The sequence below is a fragment of the Trichomycterus rosablanca genome, chromosome 1, assembly GCF_030014385.1.
Source record: "Trichomycterus rosablanca isolate fTriRos1 chromosome 1, fTriRos1.hap1, whole genome shotgun sequence".
NCBI classification, from domain to species: domain Eukaryota; kingdom Metazoa; phylum Chordata; class Actinopteri; order Siluriformes; family Trichomycteridae; genus Trichomycterus; species Trichomycterus rosablanca.
The window spans coordinates 19,042,316-19,055,373 of NC_085988.1; the positions used below are offsets into that span (position 1 = coordinate 19,042,316).

At 39.5% G+C, this 13,058-nt stretch overlaps 1 protein-coding gene across 2 annotated transcripts in view; it reads left to right on the forward strand.

Annotated features, from left to right (window-relative positions):
- zgc:92242 (uncharacterized protein LOC436899 homolog) overlaps positions 1-11,445 on the forward strand; it is a 31,584-nt gene extending 20,139 nt beyond the window's left edge. For both annotated transcript variants that reach the window (XM_063000569.1, XM_063000560.1), the window contains exons 3-6: positions 108-255; positions 1,241-1,331; positions 3,752-4,037; positions 10,929-11,445. In XM_063000569.1, coding sequence (XP_062856639.1) covers positions 108-255; positions 1,241-1,331; positions 3,752-4,037; positions 10,929-11,089 — 686 coding nt within the window. In that variant the 3' untranslated portion in view covers positions 11,090-11,445. The remainder of the gene's footprint in view (positions 1-107; positions 256-1,240; positions 1,332-3,751; positions 4,038-10,928) is intronic.
- Positions 11,446-13,058: the final 1,613 nt, after the last annotated feature.

The window sequence follows — 13,058 nt, forward strand, 5'->3', positions numbered from 1 at the left end:
TAATTGAATGCACATATTTTCTAAGGTCTGTAGGGTGTGGTGTACAGGTGTGTATCTGAATCTGCAACTGGGTGTGTGATTGTTTTTCTGTTGCTCTCTCTCCACAGCTTCTTATAAGAAAGTGAGCTGGCTGCTAGGACGGGATGGAGACGTACACGTCTGTGTTATCGGGGAGACAGACGAGTATAAATCACACAAACTTATCCTGTCTGAACTCAGGCAGCAGAACCTGACCAACTTTAGCAACTGTGACAGGTATTGTGTGCCTCAAGGTGTGAAAGGATTGGGAGAAAAACAACAGGGCACAGCTCACACATCGTCATCGACATGTTATGCGCTTTAGAGTAAGGTTAGGGTTTCTATAAAAGGTCATATTTAACGTCATGCCTTTGATAGCAATAAAAATACAGGAAGTTCAGTAAACATAATAACATGTACGTAACTGTTAGAAAAAGGAGGAAATGCTTGTTTACTTGTTATGCTACACAATGTTTTGTTGCCAAGTAATAACCAGTGAAAAATTAACAGAATAGAGAACATCTCCATGTTAAAGTACTATTCAAAGTCAAACAGTACACTTTGATGCTCTGGTGTGAGTGTATTAGGTTCAGCAATGTTGTTGGGATTTTTAAATACTGTTTTATTAAGGAAAATCTAAAAGGACCTCCCACTCTGAATAATGTGGTACAGAGGGGTTACAAAATGTCCAGTGGAACAGATGGGATAAAGTCAATAACTGTATGCCCACAAAGTTGATCTGTATGATAGATGTAGCTTTTAAAATAATGAATGAATGAATGAATGTATGTACCCGATAGTTGTACCTAAAGTGCTTGGTTTAGTTTTGCACTGAAACTTAGAGCTTTATCTTATCCAAACACGTTACCATGTGTAACTAATTATTCAGTTACTGCTTTATCTTGGTCAGGGTTGTGGTGGATCTGAGGCAGGGTTGCCTCTGTTATTTACACACATTTTAGGGACAGTTAAGAATAGGCACTTGAGCTATATGTTTTTGAGAGGAGGGAGGTGGCCGGGTGCCTACATTGACATAACTGGCTTGTCTAGGGAGCTACATAAGCTTATTTTATATAGGTTTAATGTAATCCTACTATGTACCTAATGACATTTAAGGCATATAATGTAATTAAAATAGACTTGTATTACTTTTATTAGCCTTTATTAAAATTAGCATATGTAATAAAACTTACAGCAGTGTTTTTTGTTTTTTTCTAAACAGACCTCATACTACTGGACCTTCGAAAAGCAGCATATCAAACCAAATAGACCAGTCAGACAATACCAAGCCAGGAATAGAACTACTGCTTAAAGTAAGTATAAATACATGAATATATTATCTGCAAGAAAATACTGTGCATTTACATGCTTTTATCTAAAGTGACTTACAGATGTGACAGAATACAATTAGAGCAATTAGGCTTTTGTGGGGCTTGAACCAGCAAACTTCTAATTATTATATCCAGTAACTTAACCACTGAGCTACCACTGCCCATTACATTTCATGGACTCTTAAGCGAGACCTTTAATCCGCAGTTGCTTAGATTGTACCCTGTCTTTGGGTCCTCACTTTGGATATAGGCATCAACCAAATGCCTATAGTAAAAACTTGTTCTCCCCATGTCTGCGTGGCTTCTCGCTTCTTGTGGCTTTTCTCCCACAGTTCAAAGACATGCAAGTGAGGTGAATTGGAGATGCAAAATTGTCCGTCACTGTGTTTAACATTAAAGACTTGAACTGATGAATCTTGTGTAACCTGTAATAAACTGTCCTGTCATAAATGTAACTACAGGGTGGGCCATTTATATGGATACACCTAAATAAAATGGGAATGGTTGGTGATATTAACTTCCTGTTTGTGGCACATTAGTATATGGGAGGGGGAAAACTTTTCAAGATGGGTGGTGACCATGGCGGCCATTTTGAAGTCGGCCATTTTGGATCCAACTTTAGTTTTTTCAAAGGGAAGAGGGTCATGTGACACATGAAACGTATTGAGAATTTCACAAGAAAAACAATGGTGTGCTTGGTTTTAACGTAACTTTATTCTTTCATGAGTTATTTACAAGCTTCTCTTTGTTTACAGCCATTGACATGTCGCAGAGGTTAACACGTGAGGAGCGGATAGAAATTGTGTTGATGTCTGGTGAACGCAGTACCCGGGTCATTGCAGCAGATTTCAATGCAAGACACCCTACGAGACCACCCATCTCCCATGCTACAGTTAGCAAACTGCTTGGCAAGTTTCGTGAAACTGGTTCAGTGTTGGATTTGCCAAAATGTGGACGCATGAAAACTGTCACTAATGAAGAAACATCAGTGGCTGTCCTAGCTTCATTCAGCAAGAGCCCACAGCGTAGCACTCGCCGCATGTCACTGGAGAGTGGCATCAGTCGAACATCCCTTCGGCGGATATTAGCTACTCACAAATGGCACCCTTACAAACTCCAGCTGCTGCAGCATCTCAACGAGGATGACCCACCCAGATCGGCGCACTGAATTGCAGAATGGGCAAAACAAAAATTGGAACAGGACCCTCAGTTTACACAGAACATTTTGTTCAGTGATGAGGCAAACTTTTATGTGAATGGTGAAGTTAACAAACAAAACCACCGCTATTGGTCTGACACTAACCCACATTGGATAGATCCCTCCAAGACTGTTGGAACACAAAAATTGATGGTATGGTGTGGTATATGGGGTACAAAGATAGTGGGGCCATTCTTCATCAATGGAAACCTCAAGGCCACTGGATATTTGAAATTGCTACATGATGATGTGTTTCCCTCTTTATGCACTGAAGCTGCCACGTTCCCTGAGTTTTTCCAGCAAGATGGTGCACCACCACATTATGGGTGTCAGGTCCGAGCATTCCTAGATGAACAGTTTCCTGGAAAGTGGATTGGTCGTCGTGGGCCAGTTGAATGGCCCCCAAGGTCTCCCGATCTGACCCCCTTAGACTTTTATCTTTGGGGTCATCTGAAGGCAATTGTCTATGCTGTGAAGATACGAGATGTGCAGCACCTGAAACTACGGATACTGGAAGCCTGTGCTAGCATTTCTTCTGCGGTGTTGCTATCAGTGTGTGAAGAGTGGGAGAAGAGGGTTGCATTGACAATCCAACACAATGGGCAGCACTTTGAACACATTTTATAAGTGGTCAGAAACTTGTAAATAACTCATGAAAGAATAAAGTAACGTTAAAACCAAGCACACCATTGTTTTTCTTGTGAAATTCTCAATAAGTTTGATGTGTCACATGACCCTCTTCCCATTGAAAAAAACTAAAGTTGGATCCAAAATGGCCGACTTCAAAATGGCCGCCATGGTCACCACCCATCTTGAAAAGTTTCCCCCCTCCCATATACTAATGTGCCACAAACAGGAAGTTAATATCACCAACCATTCCCATTTTATTTAGGTGTATCCATATAAATGGCCCACCCTGTATATTTAGTATAAACATAATGATAAAATCCTAATAAATAAATAAATCCATTTATATCTACAAGATCAGTGGTGACTTATCAGTTAAAGAATTGGACTATTGACCAAAATGTTGCAGTTACAGCCTCCACCACTGCCAAGCTGCCAGCATTGATTAAGGGTCATTGGCATATAAATAAGACAACTGGCAGAAATTGATGGTATTTGCATAATTATATATATAATGTGATTCATTGTTTATACATTTAACTCACCCACAGTTTACCATGTATGATTACATTGACAGAAAGCAGCTGAGTTAAAGGAATTAGATGCACAGAAAAAGGCCACCAGTTCCATTTACTCCCAAGAGGATGAAACGAACCAAGAAAACAACTCCGACTCCTCAAACTCTTCAGATTTCCTGGACAGCCAAAGCAAAGATTTGCAAAGACCTGAAGCTCGCAAAACAGAGAGATACATGTCTATAGCTGATAGACTGAGCCAGCGGGCTATGCAGAGAGGAACCCGGCAGCCACTGCCTGTCTTCGAGATGCCCTGCTTACAAGTACCAGCCCCAACACAAGAAAAAGGTACGTCAGTTCAGGAATATGTTACTTATAATGAGTTTATTAAAAGCAATATTTGTATAAATGCCATGTTTAAATATTGCTTCACCATAGTAAACTTCAAATCAGAAGTTTTTTTTTTTAGTTTTTTTTAACAAAGAACAGTGTATTTAAAAAATATCTAATTCTCTCTGAATGTAGTACTCCAGTAAAGGTTGTTGTTTATTAAGAAACGAGAGCCATCTAGTGGATATACACTAGCAGTGTTTCTATCTGAGTAGTTCTTTTTCCACTGAAGTGAGATAGGCATCTCTGTTTCTGAGTCACTCTACTGGCAAACGTCTGCACTGCGTGTTCTTTCTACAACCCCAAATCAGAAAAAGTTGGGACAGCATGGAAAATGCAATTATTCAAAAACACAGTTTCTTACATTTACTTTGACTTTTATTTGATTGCAGACAGGATGAACCTGAGATATTTCATGTTTTGTCTCGTCAACTTCATTTCATTTATTAATAAACATCCATTCCTGCATTTTAGGCCTGCAACACATTCCAAAAAAAGTTGGGACAGTAAAGCATTTACCACTTTGGCCTTTATGCACTGAAATTCCTCCCGATTCCTTGAATCATTTAATGATATTATGTACTATAGAAGGAGAAATATGCAAATATCTTTTGGTACCTTCCAATTGAGGTACATTGTCTCACACGTATGTGGACACACTGGAGATCCTCTGATCATCTTTGCTCATCATAGACTCAGCCTTTCCTGGACGCTGCTTTTGTACCAAACCATGATTACAATCACCTGTTGGTATCACCTGTTTGGAATCACATCATTATTTAGTTTTTCACCTTATTACTAGCCCTAAATTACCCCCGTCACAACTTTTTTGGAATGTGTTGCAGGCCTGAAATGCAGGAATTAAGGTATATTAACAAATCAAATGAAGCTGAGCAGATAAAACATGAAATGTAGGGAACACTGCATTTTTATTTTATTTCCATTTTCCATACTGTCCCAACTTTTTCTGAATTAGGGTTGTATATTGACTTACCTTAATGAACCCATATGAACTGATTGACAATAATTAGCTGATGATTATATTGATTATTAAATGAAGGAGGATGCTGACCACCTTGGTAGTTATCCAAGGTTGTGATTTAGTAACAACAGTCTTACACAAATGATAAACTTGGCTGAAATATAGTGTCTGACCAGCCTAACACACCACATATGTTTTCCTCAACTGTCTGGTACATATTGGTCTAATTCTGCTCACTAACAGTGCAGACACCGGTTCCTTTAATAGCACTCAGTCTGTCGCAAGTAAGATGAGCACCGTCTGTGGAGTACATTTTAGCTGCAACGTTGTGCAATGGATTGCTGTCTCCGGGATTCAAACTTTGCAAAGATTTAAAATTCTGTTTTGCACCAGGAACCAAAAACTATGAAATCTTTTAACCAAGACAAAGTAGAAACAATCCTCACATTCTTGAAAAAAATTGGTCTAAATAATCGCATATAAAACAACATACCAAAACAACGCTTGACAAGGGCTTATAGATTTAAAAATTACCCACTCTTTTCTGCTGTAAATATAACCATTGTGTAAACACAATAGTAAATAAATACATTTTGCACCAGGTTCTGTAAACAAAAGAAAAAAACAAACTATGGAGACATCGTCAAAACCAAACCAATAGAAACGGTTGAGCCCAACAGCCAGTCTACTTGACTTGCAGTCATGGTGCACATAAAGATGTAAATGAGTTTGGAGTGATGTCTTTAAAGGAGACACTAAATAAAGGAAAATAGCTTTAGTTAACTTCCACCCAAATCACTGTAGTTTAATACATCTGAGGCTATAATAACTGCTATCTAATAACCGATATCTATACACAAAAATATTCCCTTGTTCAAACCACTGATTACCAACATTCAAATTTTTTTTTTTTTTCTGTGTGCCCAAACAAGTCAATTTTGATGAGTTACTTACAAATACTTGAACTAGATTATACAGGGATTTTGCTTAAAAAAAATAACTCCAGCTTTTGATCAATCTGAATTAGGAGTTCAGTACTGCCTTGATATAAGTTTAATGTGTAAGACAAAAATGAGATCATAATTAAATTATCTGTATAGCATGCAAATGGATAGAACAAATTATAGCCAAATTAAGGTAAATGCAAGTAATTAAGTATTGTCCTTCACAATGAGGGGATACATGGAATACACAAAGTTACATGACGTAATAGAACTTTAGGCGCCACCAAAATCTAGGTTGTATGTACAGTATATTTTTGACCCAGTTTACATTAACAGCATTTAACATATGCCTTAATCCAATGCAACTTACAATACTGTGACAGTATACTGTCTAAGCAATTAAGGGTTGAGGGCCTTGCTCAGGGGCCCAACAGTGGCAACCTGGCAGTGGTGGGGCTTGAACCAGTGACCTTTGGATTACTAGTCCAGTACCTTAACCGCTAGGCTACAACTGCCCTAAAATTAGGGAATGTTACTTTCACCATGTGACTGAGCATTCAAAGCACAGTGGAATTAATATTTACATTTACAGCATTTAGCAGACGCTTTTATCCAAAAATACTTACAATAAATTTTTTGAGCAATTAAGAGTTTGCTTAGAGGCACAACGGGCAAATTGACAGTGGTGGGGCTTGAACCGGCAACCTTCTGATTATTATTATTTTTTTTTTTTCCCCTAATCTAGTTGTGTCTAATTACCCTGATTGCGTCCTCTATACTGATTCGACCCTTCACCGCTGACTGAGGATGCCTCTCAACTGACATACGCCCCCTCCGGCACGTACAGTCAGTACAGACTGCATTTTTCACCTGCACGAGTCGAGTTCATACACTTGACGGGCACTGTGTACGGAGGGCCACACCCCCATCAGCATTATTCCTCAGATCTGTGCAGGCGCCATCAGTCAGCCAGCAGGGGCCGCAGTTGCACCAGTTATGAGGACCTATGATCTGACTTTTCTTACCCTCTGACCCTGAACGACAGCCAATCGTTGTTCATGCTGCCGCACAGCCCAGTCGGAAAGGTAGAGCTGAGATTCGATACGATGTATTCGAAACCCCAACTCTGGTGCGCTAGCGTACTTTACCGCTGCGCCACCTGAGCGGCTAACCTTCAGATTCAGATAAACTTACCACTACATTTTAAACTTACAGTTGATCTAGCCATATTTAGAAAACCCATAATAAACGTTGTCATACAGATTATGTCACAGAAAGTAAATGTTTGACCAGTTGAAAATAACAAAGTCTTACTTAATAATAAATTATTTATAATCAAAAAATAATCAAATCTTTAGAGAAAAATCAATTCACTATAAATAAAGCTAAAAAAACCCTGATACCTTAAACCTTGTCTGTGACAGTGGAACAAATGCTCAGGTTTCACTCAGTACCAGTACTCTTTAGATACAGCTTTTTCACACATTTGACCACTTTCGGGTCATATTACGTACCACTTTTACACAGTTTGTGCCAGCCAGAAATAGAAGAGGTGAAAGAGAAAAGGAACCGACTTGTACTCGTCTCCATGGCAACAGCCCAACACTGTCCGAGAGTCACGGCTGTGGGGAATGGACAGCGTCACATGAAAAGGAAGTACAGATCAAAGGGCAGATACAGACAGATGGACAGACAGACAGAAATAACACAGTGAGACGGTGTGAGAGACGGTGTGAGAGTTGAAGGTAAAGGGGAAGCATGGTGCACACTGTCCCTTTGGAAAAAACACACGCATGGGTCGACGCAGAGTTGACTCCAAGCTTTAGTCCCTTAGGAAAAGCTAAAAATATTACCGGTCCCATCGTTCAGCTGATCCCCCAAGCTTGAACAGCATCCATCTGTGCAGAGCTGTCCATCATCTCTATCTCATGTCTTGCTTTCTGCTTTCTCCTTAAACTTTAAACAGATATCTCATTCATACCGGCCCCTCTTTTGTCTCTTCGTCTTTATCAGTGAAAACATCAAATGTCGTGTGTTTTTTTTGAAAGTTGGTACAGTAATCCCTCGCTATATCGCGCTTCGACTTTCGCGGCTTCACTCTATCGCGAATTTTATATGCAAGAATATCTAAATATAAATCGCTGATTTTTCGCTGGGTCGCGGATTTCTGCGGACAAGGAGTCTTTTTATTTCTGATACATGCTTCCCCAGTTGGTTAGCCCAATTGCAGGGGGTTCTGGAACGCAACCCCTGCGATTGAGGAGGGATTACTGTAGTTTTAACACGTCTTAATTCCTAAACATGCCACCAGGATTCGTTTAAATTTACACTTAAGGTTTTTATGTTCTTGCTTGGATAACATTTTCTTGCATTGCTAGCATTTTCAGTGATTTTGTGTTGGATTGGCATCACCTGTGTAGGTCTTTACAACATCTGTATCCTAGATGGTGATACACATCTAAAAATGTGGACCATCATTAACCTCACAGGAAAAGAGTTGTTAATTCACAGCCAAATTCTGATGATTGTTTAGATAATTATTAATTAACAGTCCCGTTCTGGTTCAGGTTTACGAGATGAACAGAACAGAAAAGGAGCTTCTGAACCACATTAGGTTGCAAGTTATGTTACTTTGGGTATGTCCTACTTGCTAAAAGGAGACCAGGCCCCTACCTGCCCCCACTGTGGATCAAATACTTCTATTAAACATATCCTCTATTCATGCCAACAGATGAACACCATCAGAACAAAATTCTACAATACAAACAGCTACAGGGGAATTTTCACCTCAGTACCTCCCCAAAACTGCTTACATTCTTGGAAGCAAATGCAAACGCTATGTAGAAGTTAAGAAAATTAAAACTCTACACCTAGTTACACAAACACTTTAACCATCATAAGCACAAGAAAGCAAATCCACCCACCACTTTGATGTTTAAAGACAATCTATTAGCTAGCCGTGATAATAGCCATAACAGCTGACATGGTGTTAAGAATTAAACAAACAAACTTTGGGTATGTAAGGCAAACACATGACAACATTGACGGCAGTGTTATAATAGGAAGGAATAAAAAAGACGAGGAAGGCCAAGAATAAGTAGGATTGACATCACAACGTGGGTTCTATTATTAGTGGCTAGTCTGTTATAAGCAACATGATACAGAGGGTTCTGGAGAACGCTGACCCATCTGTACAGCCAACCATCACAAAGCTGTTATGACGTGACATGCTAGTTCACAGTCAGTTGGCAGTCAAATATAGAATTTAGTATTACTAAGATGAAAAATCCCCCCTTTTTGTCACCCAAACCAAACCAGTTGTGGCCAATTGCAGCTTATCTCTCTCTCTCGTTGCTGCCGCCAGCCCCACCGCTGATTGATGTGCAGCCGGCTGTCACTTCATTTCACCTGCCAGGGTCCGAATCTCAGAGAGTGCAGTATCACGTGCAGAGGGCCATGCACTTTCATCCGTGATCAGCCGTCCCCTCAATGCAGGCGCCTTGACCGGCCAGCAGAGTACGCACTTGCATCAGCGACAAAAACCCTCACTCGGCCACTGTCCCTTTCTTTACAAACACACAGCCAATCGTGTGTCTGTGTAGGCGTCTGGACAGCTAATAGCAGAGCACACCTTATAATTATTTAATAATTATTTTAACATGCCAGGTCAGCTTTAAGAAATGTTCTCAATATGTTAATATAACAAGTATTGGTTTAAAACACCTTACGATTTTTTATTTACTATTTACCATCCAAACTTTTCAATCAGAAATGTAAAAAAATGGAAATTATTGCCTAGCAAAGTAATCAGTCATCATACAGCTAGATAAAATCTAGTGATTATGATGATCTACTAATTCTTATGAGTCTTATGATCTAATGATTCTTATGATTTATGATTCAATGACCTAATGGCCTTTTGTGATTCTTTATTGATTCTTTGTGATTTTATGATTTTAGTGATTCTTATGATCTACTGATTCTTATGAATCTTATGACTTAATGATTCTTATGATTATCATGATCTATTAATTCTTCTTATTATTATGAGCTAATAATTCTTATGATTTAATGATTCTTATGATTATTCTTGGTGGTGCAGCGGGATATTCCGCTAGATTCAAGATTGTAAACTACTAGGTTCGAAACTTGGCGTTGCCATCGGTCGACTAGGCAGCATCTAGCGGGCAGTATAATTGGCAGTACCTGCAGCAGACACAGTTCTGCTATGGTGGGATGACCGGACTATGTGGGTGGGGTCTTCAAACGCTGTGTAAGGACCCTGATTGGCAGATAGAAAGGCACCTGTGCAGAGTGCATAGGTGAAAAAGGGTTCCGCTAAGGGCTGCGTGTGGTTTGGAGGAGGCGTGAACAGCAATATACCCACCTCGACTGCAATCAGGGATCCCCCAGCAGAGGAAGACAAATTGACTACGCTGAATTGGGAGAAAATGGGAGAAAAATGCATAAAATCTAATAGAAAAAATAGAACATACATTTTTGAATACTGCATTTAAACCTACATATTGGAAATGCCAAAGACCAAAAGTATGTGGACACCTGACCATGAGTTATTTGGAGACTGTTTAAAATCATGGACATTGCTCTGGAGAATTTCTCCCACCTCATCGGCTGTAACTATAATATTGTATTGAAAAACCATTTCTGTCTAAATAATGGAATTTGACAACAGATTAAATTTCTGTGAAGTGATATCACTACTACATTTTGTTTGTAAAACTGTAAGCCTTCAGCCAGAGAGAAATCACGTTCTGTGTCATGATCGTAAAGCTCTCTTCAAGCTGGGAGATTTATATCCTATAAAAAGCTCATCATTACAAGACTAGAACGATTGAATGCTTGAAAGAGTCTGAGGTTGATTTTAACTCGTGCCTTTTTTTTTTTTTTTTTTTTTTTTTGCAGAAGTGGTAAATGAGCAAGGGAGCAGCTCTTCCAATGGAAGCCGTGTGGCTCAGCTCAGGAGCAACTTCAACACGCCGAATGCCAACAAACCTACACTGTGCCCCAAGCCACCTATTCCTGTTAAACCTGCTCATCTGATAGCTGCTGCCTCTGTTAGATGAACACACATGTAGATAAACCAGATCAGAACAGTGAGCATCAGATCTTTAATAATATACATGTAGCGTAATTAAACAATAATGAAGGAAGCAGAGGAATTGGACCATTTTAGAGCTGGTCATGTAAATAGTGTAGAACAACCAATGGATTCTCATGGAGTACATGTAATTAGATTAACTGTGGAACCCGGGTCATCTTGATTGCTTCATTGTGTCCACCGGTGGTCCACTAAACTTCTAGCGTTTTTATATCAGCGTCTTTGATTTTACAATCACGAAAGTGAACAAAGACCAAAGTTGTTTTGTACTTGTTATTGAATGTGCTTTGTACATATCACACTATCAAAAATACCAATAAAACTTGTTGAATTTGATTACTGCATGTTCTCTCGTGTGTTGTCCGTCTTTGTGTTTAATCAGTGTATGGCTGAACAAACATAAATGTAAACATAAATGTTCTGTGTAACAAAGGTATTTTGCTGACATGGTTGGGTACACTTGTCCCCTAGAGGTAAAGATTACTGTAAATCAATGCAAAGCATGTAAGTCTTGCATTGTAAATCAATATGTTGTTTTAATAATATTCCAGTCCAAGGAGGTCTCTATCAAGATGACAGGGCCCCTGTACATGTGGCAAAGATGTCACCAAATACAACCCCAAATCAGAAAAAGTTGGGACAGTATGGAAAATGCAAATAAAATAAAAATGCAGTGTTCCTTACATTTACTTTGACTTTTATTTCATTGCAGACAGTTTGAACACAAGATATGTAATGTCTTGCCTGCTCAACTTCAATTCATTTGTTAATATACCGCCATTCCTGCATTTCAGGCCTGCAACACAAAAAATGTTGGGCAAAAAACGGGGGCAATTTAGGGCTAGTAATGAGGTGAAAAAACTAAATAATGATGTGATTCCAAACAGGTGATTGTAATCATGGTTTGGTACAAAAGCAGCATCCAGGAAAGGCTGAGACTTTGATGAGCAAAGATGATCAGAGGATCTCCAGTTTGTCAACAAATGCGTGAGAAAATGATTGAAATGTTTAAAAACAATGAACCTCAAAGAAAGATTGGAAGGGATTTGCATATTTCTCCCTCTACAGTGCATAATATCATTAAACCATTCAAGAAATCGGGGGGAATTTCAGTGCGTAAGGGCTAAGGGCGCAAGCTTAAGCTGAACGCCCGTGATCTTCGATCCCTCAACTGGCACTGCATCAAGAACCACCACTCAACAATAGCTGATATAACCACATGGGTGAGGGATTACTCTGGCAAACCTTTGTCAAGCACTACAATACAGAGTTACATGCACAAATGCCACTTAAAACTTTACTTTGCAAAAAAGAAGCCTTATGTTAACCATGTCCAGAAGTGGCGTCGACTTCTCTGGACTTGGAGGCATCTAGGATGGACCATCACTGTGGTCAGATGAATCAGCATTCCAAGTCTTTTTGGAAAAAATGGACGCCGTGTGCTCCGGACCAAAGATGATAAGGACCATCCAGACTGTTATCAGTAACAAGTCCAAAAGCCAGGGTCTGTCATGGTATGGGGCTGTGTCAGTGCCCTTGGCAAAGGTCATTTACACTTCTGTGATGGCAGCATTAATGCAAAAAAGTACATTGAGATCTTAGAGCAACATATGCTGCCTTCAAGACGTCATCTTTTCCAGGGACATTCATGCATTTTTCAACAAGACAGTGCAAAGCCACATGCTGCACACATTACACAGGCATGGCTTCGGAAGAAGAGGGTACGGGTACTGGACTGGTCTGCCTGCAGTCCTGACCTGTCCCCAATAGAGAATGTGTGAAGAATTTTGAAATGAAAAATGAGACAACGACGACCCCGTACTGTTGTACATCTTAAGACATGTTTGCAGGAAGAATGAGACAAAATAAAAGCTGAAACACTAAATCACTTGGTCTCCTCGGTGCCAAAACATCTTTTAAGTGTGGTGAAAAGG